Source organism: Rhamphochromis longiceps, linkage group LG12 (genome assembly GCF_057381845.1).
Source record: "Rhamphochromis longiceps isolate RC_006_pf linkage group LG12, R_longiceps_female_GT1.1, whole genome shotgun sequence".
NCBI classification, from domain to species: Eukaryota; Metazoa; Chordata; class Actinopteri; order Cichliformes; family Cichlidae; genus Rhamphochromis; species Rhamphochromis longiceps.
The window spans coordinates 42,921,111-42,940,710 of NC_140568.1; the positions used below are offsets into that span (position 1 = coordinate 42,921,111).

The 19,600-nt window shown below is 41.0% G+C and overlaps 1 protein-coding gene across 1 annotated transcript in view; it reads right to left on the reverse strand.

Moving 5' to 3' along the window:
• The window catches only part of cds1 (CDP-diacylglycerol synthase (phosphatidate cytidylyltransferase) 1), a 30,932-nt gene that overhangs the window by 7,300 nt on the left and 4,032 nt on the right, over window positions 1–19,600 (reverse strand). The window contains exons 2-9 of the mRNA XM_085426447.1: window positions 12,079–12,236; window positions 7,092–7,188; window positions 6,869–6,966; window positions 5,173–5,312; window positions 2,821–2,879; window positions 1,948–2,030; window positions 1,595–1,682; window positions 36–104 (exon numbers count right to left, since the gene is read on the reverse strand). Of these exons, the coding sequence (XP_085282573.1) occupies window positions 36–104; window positions 1,595–1,682; window positions 1,948–2,030; window positions 2,821–2,879; window positions 5,173–5,312; window positions 6,869–6,966; window positions 7,092–7,188; window positions 12,079–12,236 (792 nt within the window). The remainder of the gene's footprint in view (window positions 1–35; window positions 105–1,594; window positions 1,683–1,947; window positions 2,031–2,820; window positions 2,880–5,172; window positions 5,313–6,868; window positions 6,967–7,091; window positions 7,189–12,078; window positions 12,237–19,600) is intronic.

The window sequence follows — 19,600 nt, forward strand, 5'->3', positions numbered from 1 at the left end:
AAAGCAAAAATGTAAAAAACAAGAAGCGTACTCACAATGAAGCCAAAGACGACAGTGGCGAAAAACCCTCCGATGAAACCCTCCCAGGTCTTCTTGGGTGAGAGCTGCGGGGCGTGAGAAACACAAACACAAGGCTTCTTTCACATCAACATGACGTGTGGTTTTTACTCAGTCTCACCACAAACTACTCGTGATTTCAAATAAATCTTTTTTTCTGCCCTCAGCTCCGATCTGCTGAGTCTGTACAGCAGCAGCGGCTGTCATCAGATGATGAAGGGTTCAACATCCATTAGATTTACAGTTCAAGACCTGTATCTGACTATTTCAGTGCTTTAACAGTGCATGTTTTTAATGAGTCTGATAGCAATGCTGCCTGGAAGAGCTGCAGTTACAGTGAGGGAAATAAATAAATACTTGACCCCCATCGACTCCCTACCAAGCTGTTACGGCTTGAAAAGTGCTTGCAAAGTACCCCTGCTCAAGAAGGCCCATGTTCAGGCCTGACTCAGGTTTGTTAGCGAACACCTGAATGACTCAGATGAGACCAAACTGAATCATCTGCATTAGTCCTCTCCGCACAGTTCAAGGGAAAACAATGCCGACTACGGCATGTTTCCATGCTTTTTTTCCCCCCCTACCCACAGCACAAGACCGCTGCATCACATTGAGGAAAAAGATGGAAAAATCTTTAACAAGAACCTCCTTCACTCTGGAGTGGCACAAGAAGCAGCATGTGGAGGCCATGGAGTCGCCCGGTCAGCCTCTGGACCCACAGAGAGCCCAGAAGCTTTGTGTCTCCCAGTGAGAAACTAGAAACCTTAAAGACTCTGAGAGGCTCTGCAGAGAGCAGTGGCTAAAAATCTCTGCTGTGATGTGCACGAACCTGGGGACTGACTACGAGAACTTCTTAACAGCCGTGCTTGCCCACAACAGCTACTCCACCAAGTACTACACCATGTCCTCTGAGAGGCTCAAATCCCTAAAACAAAGTAATTTGTTGGAGAATGCGTTTTTCTTCATTTTCTATCTTAAACTATTAAAGCAAACTTACCACTGAATCATAGTTGGCTCATTTCTTGGTAAGTGGTTAAAATGATGACTTTAACAGACAATCAAATGCTTATTTCTCCCACTGGCTAGTTACTGTTGCTATGAATTACATTTCCTCTGAAACACTGGAGCATCTCTCCTCAGTACTTGGAGAATCCAACCTGACCTTATTATAACTACTTGGATCTCCATGCAGATGCCCTGTGAGGCAAATTTCAACCACCTGTTTTGATACTGAGGCAGACTGTGAAGCAGTCGGCACATGAGTCTGATAAAACATTCATCACCACTGACGCTGAACATTTATTAGTTTTGAGCTCACGCTGTGTTTCACAATGAAAGCAACTCTTTAACAAACTGAAGGGAGACTCTCTTTACGTATGTTTTCCACAACAGCTTCTGCAGGTCTCATCTATAGACTGTATATAAATGAGGGACATAGTCGCCATGAGATCATCCACTGAAAAGAGGTTCAGTTTTCCAATTTCTCATACCTTAAATTTCATCAGCATGAAATAGAAATTCAAAGCCATTTCTAATTTACCTTAATGAGTGGAGTCCTCCCAAAGAAGAACCCAAACAGGTAGGCCATGATGTCATTGCAGATCACTATGGAGATGGGGACGATGAACCTGAAAAACAGGAATTTCAGCGATGATGAGAGGTAAGAATCAGTATCTGACTTGGCTCAAAAATGCTTCTGCCCTCTAATGACTTATTTTTTCCTCTTACTTAAAACTTTATTGGTGTGACTTAATTTTTAAATGCACTGTTGCCTTTTTAAGAAGCCTGCACAAAGCGAACTCCGACAGTGGGCACACAGTTGCGATGAAACATATAAAACAGTGATAGTCAGACACAGGGCAGCTTCCTCTAGTCTTTCTTTGTCCTGCTTACCAGATCATTCCTTCAAACAGGTTCTGAATGACAAGGTGGGACTGAGTTACCACAATCAACAGGGTCACATGGGTCCAAGCAAACTGGAATGGCAAACACAAACACAAACACCACAGTGTCACTGCACTGGAATGTAGCCGTGCCTGCTCAGAAAGTCGGATCATGTCAGAAATAGTGGAAACAAACAGAAGGACAGGCGGACATGCTGGACGGCACTGACAGAGCCACACAGCAGATCAGATGGTGCAGAAATGTGAAAAACATCAAAAGAAAAGCAGGCAGCAGTGAGAGAACTGATTCCTGTGGAGACGCATGCAACTAAATTATTACAATACTAGAAACAAAGACAGCAGCACAATTAAACCATTCTAAAATATTAGTATACAATGAGCAGTTTAGCCTGAAAACAATCATGTTGGATGAAAGAAAGGGTGGCTCTTCCCTTTGTGGCCGCCTTTCCTGAGAAATGTTTGCATTCGTGCTATTTGTAGCAATTTGCATAAATTTGTATGTGAGATAACATTAAAATTGAAATTAAGTTAGTCATTAAAATTTGTTTAGTTGATAAAATGTGGAGCATAAAGGTGGCTACAGACAGAAATAAGCAAAGCAGGTGCACATAAATGAAATACAGCTGGAGCCACTGCAGAAGTCCTGCACTCATCTGGGATCAAACGCTGTGTCGGTGTGGACAGAGAGCTAATGCAGGATAACATTTAATGACAAACACGACCTAAAAAGCCTTCCGCAGGCATGAGATGAGTTTCTAAATTCCTCTGAGTGAGACAGAAGAAGCAGGAAGCCATGAGAGGGGATGGATGAGAAGGTTAGTGGTGCAGCAGAGGAGTAGATGGTTACTTGGCTGATACACACCATATAAAACTGCAGGCGGTAATGTTTCTTCACTAAACTCAGCACAAACATGCAGAAACCTGTGAAAGAGCAGACGACATGCTGTCAGTTTTTACTCCAAGATGAACAACAAGTGTACGCTATAATCAAAAATATCAAGACTCATAACACATGATGTAGTGTTTCAGGGGGATGTGGGAGACATGCTTGTGATTGGACACTTCTCAGTTTTCCTTCACAGAAAGTCTCTGGGCATTTAACCTTCGGTAACTCTGATGTTACACTGATTTGAGCCAAGACTTGGTGCAGCTGAGACCTTGTGTGTGAGCTTTTTCTAGGACAGACCCTCTGCAGAGTTGGTACTGTGGCAGGTTAAGAAGACCATGTGTAGTTCAAAATGTCTCAGATGCCAAATGGTGCTCGTCTTACATTAAACTGCACTTTGTTCTGTAAAGAAGAAGTTAATCTTAATTTCTAAACCTAGTTATTTCTGCACTTCTGCGCTTGCTACTAAGAGACAGATTAAAATAAAATAAAAAACTTTAGTTTTTCCACTGGCCTTAACACTGAAAACAATATGAATGCACGAAGATGTTTGTTTTTATTTAAACACAGCGGCTGTGTGGTGGAGGTGTGGTCTGCAGATGAGGGGTGGTGCAGTGGGCTCGAGGGGCAGTGCCAGGAAGGCTGAAAACTATCTGGTAATGATACTCGGGCTATTTCAGTGACTCCGGTACCGACAGATGGAGACAGCTGGAAAGCTGGCGAGGCGTGTACCAGTTAATACAGAATCATCACAAGCATGCCGAGTGCCTCGGGTCTTTACTGGGGGTTACAGGCAGCTTTTGCATTTGGTCCATTTTTGGGTCAGTGTTTTTAAACGTTAAAAGTTACACAAGAACAGTAGGAGTGTAAAGATCCAAATCCACAGTTTGTTTCGTTGGGTTAGGTTCCTACCTCAGCTTATTTTGGGGGGTGACAGTGGGGATTCACTTGCCTTTATCCTAAATGGGACAGTTTTTTCTACAAAATAGTTTGTTAGAAAAATGTCACTTTTATTCAGCACAGATAGAAATTGAAATTAGTGGCTACTTAGCAGGAAACTCCAAGAACTCTATTTCACTGTTAAGGAGATCATCTGTAGCCTTAACCCAGTGTGAATCTAACATATCCATTCCAACACAAAATACCTGCAATATTTCCCCAATCAGAGCTCCACTAATAAAAGTAATCAAGTGAAAATCGGGCCCCAGTGAGTAAGGTGGAATCCATCAGAGTGAAATACCAAAAGATGAAAAAGGTTAAACATGCATGGCAGCACTCAGTGAGAACATCTGCCATCCCTCAGTGGGCTCAGCCCTCGGCATATGAATGTTAATTAACATCTCCTGGTAATACTAATCCTGTGCAAAGAGGGCTTTTGCATGACTCTGAAATACTCCTCCAGGCTCATGATTTGAGCTGTGCAGTCACAGGATAAACAAAGTCTCTTTTACTCGATTTTACTGATATCTCCGGTCAAACTCAGCTGTTCTCGGCCAAGCTACAAGACGCCGTGCATTCCTCCCGTCTCACTGAGATTTCCCCTGCCTCTCATCTGAATGGGTCTTTATGCCACGTAGCAACGTGAGCTCTCCTAAATTTACCACTAGACTTTCATTTGTAATTGCCAACACAGGAAACAGGGAGGCAAAAAAAAGACCCGTTGACTTCAGATCACACAGAGGCTGAAGCCTCACCTTCTGTTTAGCAAACAGGGGTCACATTTGTGGCAACTTTTTATTTTACAAATTATAAATGTGACACATTTGCATGGGATTCAGTTCACAGCTGATCTCCACAACTGATGCAAATTTTTAAAGTTCCCCAGCTCATGGCAGCCCAGTACAAACAGGGGAAAAAACCGTAACATATATTGATAAATTAATTTATGTTTAGCAATTTATTAAGATGATTTGAATCTAAGATCACAAGTGGTTTCCAAAAGAAAACTACAATTATACACTTGGCTTTTTTGGTTAGTTGCTGTTTCTCTTTACCCATAATGTATGGGGACAGCATGCTGATAAAAGCCACACCTCAATATTTGTGCTTTTACGGCACATCCGGCAGCAATAAATGTAAATGTAGGCACCAAAGAAAAAGCTGTATCACTGTAAATCAGTTTAGTCTGTTTATACCAAGAAGCTCCCCGAGAGCTTTGTTTCTGCTTTTGTTCAATTTATTTCCCCAGTAATGTTATTTGTAACTGAACTCTACTGAGTAAAAGCTGCGTCTTGTGAAACCTAATCCACCCCCGTAAGGAAAACGTGAGTGAGAGACTAAGGGCCAAAGAGCATGTGTGTTTATGGAGATACAACAGGTGAGACTCACCTGCGAGGTACAACGCGAAGGAGATGAAGCGGTGATATCGAGCCAGGAACTGCAGAGGTTCCTCCCTCTGTACCAGAGCCCCAAAGTAATCTGCAACAGTTTCTCCATAGAAGAAGTAGTTGACACAAATCAGAAAGTACCTGAGGCAGAAAACAAAGGGAATTAGTTTTCCTCTACATTCATGCTTTGATATCCGTTTCCTCAGTATGTTTCAGGGATTGTTGCCCGTGTGGGTCAGAGGGTTTGTGTGTCTACCAGTGTTTCTTGCCCACTGTACATTGACCTGCACTGTTTGGTCGTGCATGGTGTTATGAGGGATGGCTTTGATGAAAGGGGCAAGTTTCAATTAGCTTTCATTTACTTCCAGCATGGCAGTGATCTTTGCTCTCGGCTGCAATGTCGCATCCCGTGGGGGTGTGTGCTGTGTATGCAAAGTAACAACAAAAACACTGCAACAAAAATAGGAGCAAAGTAGTCGTCATGGGGGAAAGGAGGCGTTGCACAGACAGAGAAAGTAACTGCAGAAGAAGCTGGCTTGACTCAGCGTTTTTCTGACAGCACAGCAGAGTTTAATGATGTGTGGATGCCACAAACATTGCTGGCTTAAAATGGGACTTTATTAAATCTCCTTACATACCAGAAAGACAGCTCAGTATGAATATAGAGCTAACATTCAGATGGCCTGGGGGCTTCGGTATTTGAGTTTTGGAATTTATTTATTTTTCTTTTGATAATGTTGAGTGTACTAATAGTCCTTAATCCTCAATACACTACTTGGGGACACAAAAACCTGTTTTTCTACATAGCACTTACTGGTTTTTATTAAAGGAGAAACATCTGGGAGTATTTTGTTTATGTAAAACTGCATAAAAGTGGTGAAAGCATGACGTGAACTAGAAGCCATCAGATCAAGAACAAAAGATTAAAAATACTTCTTACGTGACAATCGGTGAATTTCAAAATCCTGCTGTTATTGTTCTTTTGCTTATTCCCAAAACAAGTCAAAGCACATGTGCTGTCCCCTTCGAGGCTATAAAACAAGCATGTATGTTATCTCTAGATCAATAAAAACTGTTATTAGATGGTTAACAGACTGTAAATAAACAATGTCTTTGACATGTATTTCCCCTGATGGCCTGCAGGGGGCGACTCCTCAAGCTGCAATAGAAGTCTATAGGAACCCTTCAGCTCAACAGTACACTAGTGAATGAATGTGCACTGTCCCAATCTAACTCTCAAACACAAACATGGCGACAGTGTAAACATTTCACTCACAGCTTTACGTGGACGATGTCGCTGTGGCTGTGTGCATGTTACATTTTCAGGGGTTTAGCTGTCAGACTGTACTGAACTTGAGCTGTTATATCCATCCAAAGCTACCAGATAAAAAAAGAGAATCTTACCGAACATATAGTTTGCTGGTCTAATTAGCTGCTGCATTAATTAGTTTATGATAAGCAGGTTAGCTCAGATCTAAACTAATTTTCGCAAATAACTACATACAGTTTACCAATCAATGGGCCTTTTAAGGTTTAGTGACGTGTCCACAAACAGAGTCTGGGCAATGCACTGACTACTGGATAAAGACTTCATGCATCCCCTCTTCAAAGAAAACAAGCTATCCATTTAAGAGGAACCCTCTGTTCAAAATACATCAAAGTATCAGCTCTTTTTCTGTGAAACCCATTTTCCTTACCAGCTTAGTGTCCTGAACCATGGCAGGTCATAGGAATGGTAAACTCTGTAGCCAATGGTGATAATTTCTTGGAAACACTTGATTTGGACAGACATGACCTGGGTCAGATGATGGGAGCAAAGCGGAAACATAAGAACAAAGTTCAGCCACAAGCAACAGATTCAAACTATGAGCTTCATTCTGTGTTTTTACAAAAACGGTACAGAACAAAGACGACACTTACCACAAGTATAAGAGCAATAGGTCCCATATATATAATGAGGAAGAAGCCAGAGATCATGGCTAAAGACAGAACGCCTCGTATCCAGTAGTTCTTCCATCTGTGGAGATTAGAAATTAGAACTAAAATTAATAATATATTATACAGAATTAATAATAATATATATAATAAGTCACTAAAGACGTTTTGAGTTCTCATTCAAAATGAATGAAATGCCACTGGTTTGAAAGTCAAAGGAGGAAAAAGATGACAGTCCACAGTTTGCTTCTTAAGAATATCGAGGTGCTGTGCAGGAATTTTCATGATGACTTGTTTGTATATCAGTAAAATTCATAAGGTCGCTACAGGTGAACCATTTATCACTCAGGGTTACCCTCCCGGGCTGCAGTTGGCCGCAGTTATGTCTAACATCATGGCGTCCAAGTTCACTGCCGCCTGCTGCTCTCTTTACCCCATCTGACTGCTGGCGTGCAGGGACCAAGCTTTATGGTCAAAAACAGCCTGAAGCTCACCCTGACACCTCACTGTCATCTACATGCATTTATTGACATTTTAAGTTCATTACGTGCGGTTTACTGGGCTACTGCATACAGCTCCAGGGATTATGACTTTTGCTGTAACATCTGCACTCATGTGGTGAATGAGTTGGCCCAAATAAGGCCTGCTTTTAATAGCGCATAAAGATGTTCAGCATATGTTGTTTGCGAGTAGTAGCTTAGGCTAAGGCTTAGTGGTAATTGGTCTTTAAGGCCTAACGACATATGCTTATGTTCAGCTTTATGTTTTAGCAGCACTACCTGCACTGCAAGCACAGCATGATTGCAATTATGGAAAGAAGCCGGGTCCTTTTTTAAAGCAGTTATCAGGGAGCTGCACAGCAGCCACGCAGGGCAGAGAGCCCGCTGCTCGCCGTGTGAATGGAGCTGAAAAACAGCTGCATCATGAAAAAAAGCTGCTGCTGTTTCCAGTCTGCGCTGTGCTCACACTCCATCCACCATTGCGCTGGCTGCATTTACATCCCTTCCCTCTCTTTTCACCTTCGAGTCCATCCTTCTCTGCCGGGTCATTCTGCTCAGCCCATACGTCTGCTCTCTATTCTGATTCTGATTCACTCTACTGCTCGTTCCCCCTCCCTCCATCTGAGTCTTCTTCTCTGAATATCTCGTCTCCCTTCATTCCTCCTGTCCTTTCCTTCTCTCTCTGCAGCACAGTGGCTCCAACGGTCAGTCTGCAGGGATTAGTCGCTTCTCCCCTCGTGAGCCTTTAAGCCCTGTGACCTGGCCTTCATTGCTCACATCCTCCACTCCTCATCTGTATATAAAGAGCATGTCAGACATGGGATATGTAGCTTTGCCAGCTTCATTAATGTTTTAAAGCAATGAGTTTTGTCATTCAAACATTCAGTGACAACTTGATCCAGACAAACCCAAGACAGTGGCAGTGACTGCCGCAGCGCACACGATAATTAAACCTACAAAATACTTGTTTCACTCACAAACACAGCAACAAGCAGTGTTTGCACCAGCTCTATTAAACTCATTCAAACAATCATTCACTCTGCAGACTCCATGAACGACTGCTTTTAACTGTCATAGTAATGTTTGGAAGAGTCTGCTTGGAAAACACCTGTGTAGTTTTTAAAAAATCACTTATTTGCACATGTTGTATGTGCCAGGTCCACCAGAATGAAACGAATACAGACAGCTGCTCTCCAGGGATGAACTCCACCATCTTGGACTACAGCAGTCCATGTTCTGCCCGGATGCTATGTTCATGTGTGAGCTCTCCTCCTGCTGCAGGTTCTTCTGCTTGCTGTGCATTTCCAGAGAAAACATGGACTACTGAATTATACTGAAGACCACCACAACAGCAACCTGGCCAATGAACGGCAAGCAGCTACTGAACTTTCAAAATAAGAGCGAGAAGAATATTCCATTAGAAAATCAAATGCAGATTTCATTCTTCTCACAAACTCACAAAATGATGAGTCACTAAATATAATTCAGTGGGAAAGTATAATGTGCTCTCCGATTACACAATTTGCATCACCTGCTCCCAGGCACACGAAGCGTAACAGTAGGGTGTGTGGTGCTGCCGCTGAGCCAAGGGAGCTTGTGAAATCAAATATTATGCATCTCTCTGCTGTTTAGGGCCACTAACATGGATGAAGCAACTCCCAAAGATGCACCAAACACAGTCTGAACGTTAAGCTTTAAGTTTAGACCTGCGCTGTGTTGTAAGTGTAACACAAACACTGTCAATTCTACTGAAATGTGACCAAATGACCATAAAGCTGACCTGTTTCAGGAGCTGAGGACTCAAACCTGTTCAAAGTGTAAGTGACCTCCTTGTTCAAGGAATTTTCATAGTGCAAGAACTATATATCAGTGGCTCCTTTACTGATTACAGGGGTAAAGTCCAGATTTCAATGTGTTTCCCAGACTTCACCAGGATTTAGTGTCTTACCTCGAAATACACCACATTAGCCCATAAATAAAGAGTATTATCACAAAATATTATTATATATTAAGGTATTTCTCCTGCTTATTTACAGAGGTTTATACTGTATACACGACCTGTATATAAAAATAAAATCTAATTTTCTTCTTTACCAAACAGAAAGCAGTGCTCCGCCTGCTTCATTGTACCAGAGTGCATGCTACTGACATGAGTACCAACAAAAAAGGTCATGTGGATTTTTTTCCAGGCAAACCTCACCACTAGGTTAGCTTTTAGATCTAAAAGCCATCTCAGTGCTGTGTTTGTTTATTTGCATATATTATAACATAATCACTGTAGGCGTATGCAAACCTTCTGTGCCATCGCTTCTGCCACTCGCTTTGAATAAAAGAGTCCCAACTCATAAATATAATTTATCAGTCGGGATTACATGTCAAATTAAAATTATCAGCAGTCACAAAGTAATTTATTGAACTCTTGGAGCTGAGTTCTTTGAAATAGCTGCAAATTCACTTTCACTGCATTAATAAGAGCATGTTCAAACAGTAAGAATCTATTTCTGCTCAAATTAACCTACATTTATACCAGAAAGGTAAACAATCACCTCACTGAGGTGCTCTCATAACTCAGAGGGAAAACTGCCTCTTACAGCTGAACATTACAGCAGAAGAACATTTAAAATGCACGTCAGGTTTCGTCAGGTCACCTGAGCCAACATGCAAACGATTCACTGCACTTAGAATGAATTTGATCTTTATATTGATCTGTTGATCTGATCTGTTATATTTACACTGTATACACAGGGATATCTATACTTTATACTTAATAATCAAATGACTTAATGATTATTTCAAGTCTTTTTTTTAAGTCAAAACTGAACATAATCTAATGGAGGAAGATGAACACTGTTAGTATATGTGTGTATTTAAGAGCCACCTGAAAATATTCAAAATAATAACTATTCTTGTTTTATATGTCAAATTATCTGGTGTTGTACATTTATAAAATATGAATGGCTTTTTTAAAAGGCAGGGGTACAAGTATTAAAAGTACAATTATTCATTTTTTTCATTTTTCTGCCAGATATGCACTGTATCCAATAGGGGTGGGGGAAAAAATCGATACTGTGTAGTATGGTGATATTTTGTTTGCTAATAATGTATCGATACAGGGACAGCAGAAATCGATATTTTGTTACAAAAAAAAGTTTTTGTGGACTGGAACATGCTCTGACTTCAGAGCATGTTGATCAGCTCCTTTTTCTGAACAAGAATCCTGACACTGTCCAAATGTGTTTAACGTTTTTTTTGGCAGCAATAAACATGACAGTTTACTTATTTTAATTTAAGACATGTTTTATTTTAATTAAGTTTAAAACTTTTTAATTTAATGTAAAATTATATTTTGTTTTAATTTACTTTCAAATTTTTCAGTTGCTGAAGGGGCTGCATAGTTTTCATATTGCATAGTTCAGAATAGCTATAATTGTACCAGATGGTTGCATTCAGTTAAGTTGGACTAGACTGTAATACAAACCGTTCAGTTTGTCAACAATAAAACTGAAATGAGAGAAAGACTGAGTGCGAGACTTTGTTATTAGATAAAATGAATATTGATAAAGTTTACCTTTATGTACAGAATCTGAATATGGCAAAATATTTTAAAAAATTGCAATAATATCGTATCGTGCGTTAAGTATTGTGATAATATCGTATTGTGGGATGTATGGTGATTCCCACCTCTAGTATCCAATGGTGAATATTAAAAAAGGCAAAATACATTCATGTATAAGTAGTCCCTGAGAGCCAAAACCTCAGACTTCAGCTGAGCTAGCCTAGTTTTTATTGCTCTTGCCTCTATATGTTATCACAGAGTGGAAATCCCTAATATGGTCATCTCTGGTTCCAACCCTACGAGCTGCTCTCAGAAGGTGAGCTTAAAGGAAAGCTGAAGGGAGGTTAAACAACCTGAGACAGAGGACAAGTGAGGGGCTTCTTATTTTACAAAAACAACAAAGAAAGAAAAGGATTGTTTTGAACAGTCCAAACATAAGAATATAAAGCTGAACATAAGCATAATAACTGTCTAGTGAACTAGTAACATTTATCCCTACTATTAATAAAAACCCTCACTTGCTTTGAACTTCTTTGTAACTTTGTAACTATTTCTGCCGCTTTTTATGCCAACAACCAACTGCAGCCCTCCAAATATCTTCCCAGAGAGCATCTGCACTGTTATAACTACTTCTGACAGACCATAAACAGACTCCTACAGTTAAACAATAGAACACTATTCATTCATTTTTAATGAATTGCTACCATCTTGGACAAAGCTTGTTGAGCTATGATAGACTCTCATGCGGAGATTCAAACTAGTTTGGCTACGTGTTAATATTATCATACCCCTGTGGTTCTGCATTCCAGCTCAGCGGCGGGATTGTGAGTAATTTATAAGCACGGATATCAAAAAGACACGCTTTGAGCACAAATGTTTTCTGCCATGTGGGTTTCTGCGTTTGAGGACTGTTTACCTGGGCGGCAGCCCCTCCAGAGCTTTGTTGAGGCATTCTGGAGTGTTGTCTGTGTCTGCTGTGGAGAGAGGATAATCTGGAGTGTCTGCTTTGGAGTCGCCATCACATTCTCCCTCTGCGTCACCTGCCAGCCCCAACCTGTCATCGCCATCAGCCTCCTGCCGAGAACACAGAGATATTCAAATACTGACTTCAGACAGAGCAAGTCTGCACCTGACAAACAGGTCTCTGACATCTCATCATGAAAGAGTTACACTGAGAGCTCCTGAAATGGGTAAACAGGTAAACGCTGCAGGAGTCAGGTCTAAACTAAGAACATCAACATGAGGCTGAGCAGACGGCACTTTAATTAGGTCAGTTTAGCCCCTACAGGGGAGGACAGAGACAGAGCAGACTTGGTGTTTGTGTCCTCTGAGGCTGGATCGGTCAAACAGGATTATACATTAATAAAGGACACACATCTCACTAACAATTTATTTGTTACCATAGGTAACTAAGCTTTTACTAACGCATTTCTCTCCCAAGTTTGAGCTACAGTTGTGACACTTCACAGCATGTCACTCAATGTTAGGCTGGTTTTTACGTTTACGACGGCATCAGATTTTCCCCCCATCTCGTGACTTTGGCTGTGATTACGTGATTGGTCCAGATTAGGATTGTGAAAATGTCACAGAGATTAAGATTATTATACTGTGCAAAATTCTTCAGCCACCACCCACTTCTTTACATTTTCTTTCAAAGGAGTCAGACTTGTATTTTTTCCCACTGCTCTTGTGCAACAGTTTTGCAGGCTTTTCAGAGAGCTTTTAAATTTGTGGCTGCTTTTTCACTCATTTCCAGTCCAGTCCCTGCAGATGAGAATTTTCAAAGACATTTTTTTGTTTTTTTAAGCTGATTGAAGCATTCGAGCATAAGAAAGACATCTGACTCAAGGATGAACCAGTGCTGTCTACAAATAAGAGAAAACTTAAGTCAATAGACAATTTTAAACTGTATCTTTAGGCCTGCTGCAAAAATACATTATTAGTCTTAAACTCAGCACGGTGTGCAGCGGGCCCTTTAAAAACAATTTGATGAAGTTGGACAAATGAGGGGAAAAAGAAGAAGCAGCAGGTCTAGAAAAACCTGCTACATCAGATGAACACCATCTAAAACAAAACAGGAAAAATCCAGCAAAGACCCGACAGATGCATCTCGCCTTTCAGTTGATTCCTCTACTGCTCACTGAAGCCTAATGGTGACTCAAGAATGTTGGACACTACTGTAAACAGTTTCCATTTACTATAACATACAGAAATTTTACAAAAGTAGATTTAACTCCACAAATTCTACATTTCTATGAAGTAATTTGTTTTGCTGTCCTGAATATGACAGATGTTCTAAACCAAGATAATGGGTGAAATTTCCCTTAAAGGTTTGTTTACAATCTCAGGAGCCTTACTGGCTCGGCAGCAGAGAGCTGAAAGTCTACACCTGGTGCTGCGAGGTTAACAGGCTTCTGCCCTGAAGCAAACATCTTTACAGCTGATAATGAATCTTTAATCTGGATTTAAACTCAGTGAGCAGCACCCACAGTCACACAGCTGATGCCTCAACACTGCAGGGACAAAAAATATAACAGACTTCCTGGGAAGCTTTGTTTTGGGAACTTGAGACATCTTTGAGAGTTAGCCCTCATTTACAATTTACTGAGTCAGTAAGAACAAACTGAGAGAACATTATGCATTTCCAGATTTAGCAGGCTTAATGTGGAAAACTCCTCTAAGTGACATCCTAGAAGCCGTTTTGCTCTCGTCAACATCAGTCATGGTCTGTCTTATAACAAAAAGAAGCTATTTTTAAAGTCAGCTCACACATCTATCTGGGGATTAGGATGTCCTATCCACCCGAGCAGCTCGGTGATGTTCTTAGCCATTTTTTGCCTTTCATGGTTGTTTTTATTCAAACGCTGCTAAATATGGTTAGCAGGGCCATGAGGGTTAAACCGGAGGTATTCGTTTGGAAATGAGGTCCCTGATCGTGGCCAGATGTAATTAACTGAGAAAGCACTGAAAGTGGGAGCAGGCTCTGGGTTCACTTTAAGTTGCCGTTCGTGGCAGGAGAGGTGTAATTGTAGAAATCCACTCAGGTTTTAATGAGGAGACTGAAACACTGCCTACCTGGCAGGGCAGCTTGCAAATCTTGACTAAAAAGGGAAATAAAAACATCACTGTTTAAAACCGGATCTCTGGAACATTGGCTTAGCGATGAAGTGACAATAAGACTCATTCAGTTTTCAACCAAGGAGTTATCAGCAGGCTCAAACTACTGAAGCTGACGCACATCAGACTGTCGAATTTAACAATTTCCTGTCACATAGAAGTAACCATCACAAAGCAATAAGAGCAGTTATCATGTTTGATTAGACGCCACCACAGGCGTAGTAAATCTACACAACCCAAATACTGTTAGTTAGACGACTAATAATTACCTAATCACTACCACAATGAGATTAATGCTGTTGTCAAGCTTTTTCCCTTGAATTGTGCTACAACAGGAGTATTTTAATCCCCATTCCTCGTTTGGCATCCCTGCAGCAGAATCACTAACAGAAGAAAACACTGAGCTGCTTTTCCTTTCACTCCACTGCACTCCTGAAGCCTCAGATGACTTTACAATAAAATTAGATTTGGGCAGACACACCATAGACTAGTGCACAGTGTAAAAGAGTCGATTTCCCTCCCCCGTGGAAATCTGTTGGAATCAAAGAAACGTCAGAGTGAAGATGGAAACAGTAACAGTAACAGGTCTGATATCAAACTATTTGTTCATTTTTAAATGCAGAAACATGTTTTTGATTGTGATTGTCAAAAAATAAATAAATAAATCATGTTTTCAGTACTCAGAAGACCAAAGAGAATAGAGAATAATCTGAAATCAAATTACAATATAACTTGTTATCTACCTCATAATATTAGGGTTCTAATCATACTACTGTTATCGACCTGATAAATTTCCAGTTTAGTTATAGAGAACCTGTCACGCGTCTCTTCACTGTAGTTTAGTAATGCTTTGTTTCAGACAGCTTTTCCTACCCTTGGCTGTGTATGATGTTGCAGATATGGCCATCTCAGGCAGAGAGCTCTGGCTGTGAGCACAGAAGCCCCTCCCACCTGCCGTTTAAACCTTCCGTTTATGAGAGGCGGCCAATCAGAAGAAAGTTCAATTGAAACAAAGATCCTATTAAAATGGGAATGTGTTAAATAGTTTGTTTCAGAGAGAAGGTGAATTTAGGAGCTGCACCAAGTCCTGGTACAGGACACACAAGGATTATTACAAACTGTGAATCATGCAAAGCCACTCTAGCAGAGTCTAAAGGGGACTTGTAGCAATATAACAGGCAACACGAGACAGGTAGCCAGGTAATGTTTCTCAACTTGAAGGTGAGCAATTGAAAAACAATTGTGCAGTGGGAGTGAAGTATACTGTCAATGACACAAGCGAGTAGTAAATACATTAAGCTGTTCACTACTGCAAAGCAATGCACAGCAAGTCAATCACTTCATATGTAGCCAAGGCTGAAGAATAAAAACATGGGGCTGTTAATGTGGTCACCCATATAACCATATAAATAAGCAGCAAACACTGTTGCTGCTGTTTTTCATTAGAAAAAAATCTTTCATCATTATCATTTACCAATGTTTGCCCAGTGACCATAGACTGGTGGCATGTTCTGCAGCTGAGTCAGCCTGTCGACAGTTGAGAAACCGTTTCCATGGAGCAGCAGGCCTCAGCATTGTTCACGACCACATGCAGAGCTGCAACATTGAGCCCTAATCTAGATGAACGTATTCGAGCTTCTTAATGAAACTGTCAAACACGGTTAATCCTTTGTTTATACAGCAACACGAGCCAACTGCTGTGTAATCACTGCACAGTCAAACCCTTCAATGCTGCAAATATCTGTGATATCAGTCCAAGTTGCGCTAAGGGTCAGCCTAATCCTGAGTACCTGTTATCATGAGAAGTGAACATGTGCAAACTGATAACAGAGAAAGATGAAACAGGAAAACAACCACAGCAGGTGGTGTATGCAAAACGTCATTTATTCAGGATGCCCATGTTTTTCTAGAGCCACAAGCAGCAGCAGCTCATTGGCCGTCCTTGCAGCTCAGCTCTCCTCCACTGTCATCTTTGTCCTCCTCCTGGATATTAATGCCTCTGCTGCACAAGTGTGAGGAGGCGATCTAAAAGAGGGACGAGTGACGAGCAGCTCGCGCCACATCTCATACTTTTTCATCTCAAAGCTACTTGAAACAGCTGCGTTGGCTGTTGCTGTTTTTAGCGCAGCCACTAAAGGAGGTGGGAAGAATTTTACATCTGGAGCTAAACTGGTGACAAATTTAATGTAAAAAAACAACGTAAAGTTTATTTGAAAAGCCACAGCTTCAAAAGATGATGTTAGATGAAGAAGCACCGTCTACTTAAGAATCCTGATCAAAATATTCAGTGACCCCTCATGACCTTCAGGAAAGAAGCATTACCATCCTGGAAAAGACCGGACAAGATGGTAAATGAACTGGTATTTGTACAGCTCCTTCCTACTCTGAGGACTAAAAGCACCTTTTCTTACAAGCCACATTCACCCACTCATACAGCGCTTTCTCCTATGGCTTTGGGTGCTCGGGTATAGATGCACCTGACTTAAGTTGTGCAAACACATTTTAACATGTGGATGTCATGATCCTGGGTCATGTGACCCAGCGTTTTGAGTATCAATATATTTTGACGTTTATGGTTTATGTTTAAGTTCTTTAGGTTATCTAAGTTCATTTCTATTATGCCAAGGTTGCTGTTACAGTTCATTGTTTATTAGATTCCCCTGTGTTTAAGTCTCACTCGCCCTTCATGTGTCTCATGTTGTCGAGTTCGTGTTGTCATGTCATCTCATTATGTTTCCTGTTTTATTTTGAAGAGGTCTTGTGTTTCTATCTTCAGTGTGTGTAGTTTTACTCTTCCCCTGTGACGTTGTTATGTTCATTTGTGTCAGCTGTTTCTCCGTGTGTTTCCACTTCCCCTCCTGTGTGTTTTCATTCATTCCTTGTCTGGTTGTCTGCTATGTTCATGTCATGTTTCCAGGTTTTTTCATGCTTTAATCTTAGGTCATGCAGTTTAGGTTATTGTTTAGTTTCATCTTTGCCTTTTATTTTTGCACTATTTTGCCAGCCTTAATAAACGGCTGAACAAGTACAAAATAAAACCACAAGATCTCATTCCAACCTTCTTCTCCAACCAATTAGCTGTGAGAAAATTAACTGCCAAACACGAGCAGAAATGAGAAGGAAATCACTGTTTCAGCTTTGGTAAATGAGGATGGGCTTGAAAGTATTTATGGACTAGATTTGCAGATACTGTGGTAAAAAATAAATGACGGCTACGACACCGTGTGTTTCTGCTTATTTATAGAAATAGAAAATAAAAAGAAAACACTGGAAAAGAATCTAACGAAATCTCAGGCTCATCAACTTGCTGCACACTTTGTTTCCCGCTTTCATACTGTGGTACTTTATGAGATGGTAAAAATCTCAAGAGCAATCCTATTACAAAGACCAAAATGTTTTTTTTAAGTTAAGTAAATTAAATGCTCAATATCTAAAAGCATGTATACTGCTCAATAACATGCATCCTGCAGATAAAAAGGAGCTTCCTGGTCTGTGTTTGCTTGATGCATTGATGATTTGAGATATGTAGAAGTATCTGAGAATGTCAAGATAGGATTGACAGTAAAGGCTAACTTTAATCGCATAACAAACACACTGTATATACACAATGTTAAGACCCTGACCAGCAGACAGCAGCAGCACGAGGCTTTGGTCAAAGGTAGGAGGCTTCTGCCACTGTGGGCTCGCACAGTTCAGCACGTCCCTCCATTAGTGCTGCAAAGAGTTCTGCTAATCACCACAATTATTGATCTGAAGTAGCGTTTTCCCCCAGCTGCACCTCTGTCAGCAGCGCTGCAGCACGACGCAGTGCGAGCCACATGAAATCAGAGGTGCCTGCGAGCAACTGAAATGCTCAATAGAGAAATCAATACAGCTGGATGGGTGAAAAAAAGAGGCTGCCTGTTACACTGTCACCTTTTCATTTCATTTTTTATTGCAAGGCAAAGATCCTGTAACATTAGAGGAAACCCTAATTAATCCCCCACGAGCAAGCAGGTGGAGACAGCGGGGAGGAAAAATGTCCTTCGAACAGGAAGAGACGTATAATTAAGTTGGACCAGAAATACCAGTCAGGTGAACGTATTATTTTATTTGTATGATTTTAAGGCAGCTACAAGTGCAGAAATGTCACAAAGCCTCAAGACATCAAAGATACAGTTGTGCCAGGTGGCTTCGCCCAACTTTCCCTCTCTCTATGTCGACTAGCCTAATTTTTGTCTCTCATAGAAATGACAAGTAAATTAGTCACCATAGTGAGTATCCTAGTCCTAGATACGTTGTGCTTTTAGGCTACTAGCTTGACTTGTTAGTCCTCTGATGATTTAACTGTACCAGAACCAACCCCAACATCCTGGACGATCCCTGTACTTAGCTTCTGTTCGTTTGTGGGGTTTTTGAGACTTTCAAAATCAGCTATACTTCAGAGGCTAAAATGTTGCAAATAAATAAACTTTCTGACATCATGTGAGTGATTTAAGATCTCTTCAACTGTAAGCGTGGCACAAACACAGTGAGCACATGCTACACCAGACCGTATGTGTGGTCTGAGGTACGATTTTATGATTCTGATCATCTAACCGCTGCTAGATTCAAAGTCTGCGATCATGCCATGGAGTTATTACGACATTATTGTCATAATAAATAAATAATAATAATAAGTAACAAATAAATAAACACTAAATAAACAAACTTATCTGACAGCTGGAGCAAAAAGTGCCCTGCTGTCCAAAAGCATTTCTAACAAGTGCTGAGAAAAATGAAGCTGTAATCAGCAGAGCGTTAAATGTCCCGGTGCTACCGCCACCGCTGCTGGAGGCTTCGGGGACGGCCAGCAGACAGCCGGCCAAGGTCACCCATCATGTGGAGTCCTGAGCAGCTGCTAACTGTCCTGCACGGCAAACAACGCAGACCACACCGGAACTGAGCACAACTGAGGATGTATGTGTTGCTTACTAACCACTGAAAATAAATATTTGCTTTGGAGAGAACAAAGAGAGGCTGTGGATACATAAACATACTCTATATGGGTGCGTGTGGGATTTGTGGCTTGGCTTCCCCAAACAAACACCTTTTCGCTGACTCCATAAAGCACCGATCATGTGAAGACATTTTGTTTGGGTGTTTCTGCAGGGTGTGTGACAGCAAAGTGATCCTTTAACCTCCAAAACAAGACAGACACACACAGGCCTGACTCATGCCTTTTAAAACCCAGTGGATCTGCACGTCTGTTTCTTATTAGGAACGCCTCACAGTTACCTTACAGAGGCGTTTACATGGTGTAATTTGACTGATGAGGGCTTTATTTGTCACCATCTGCAGAT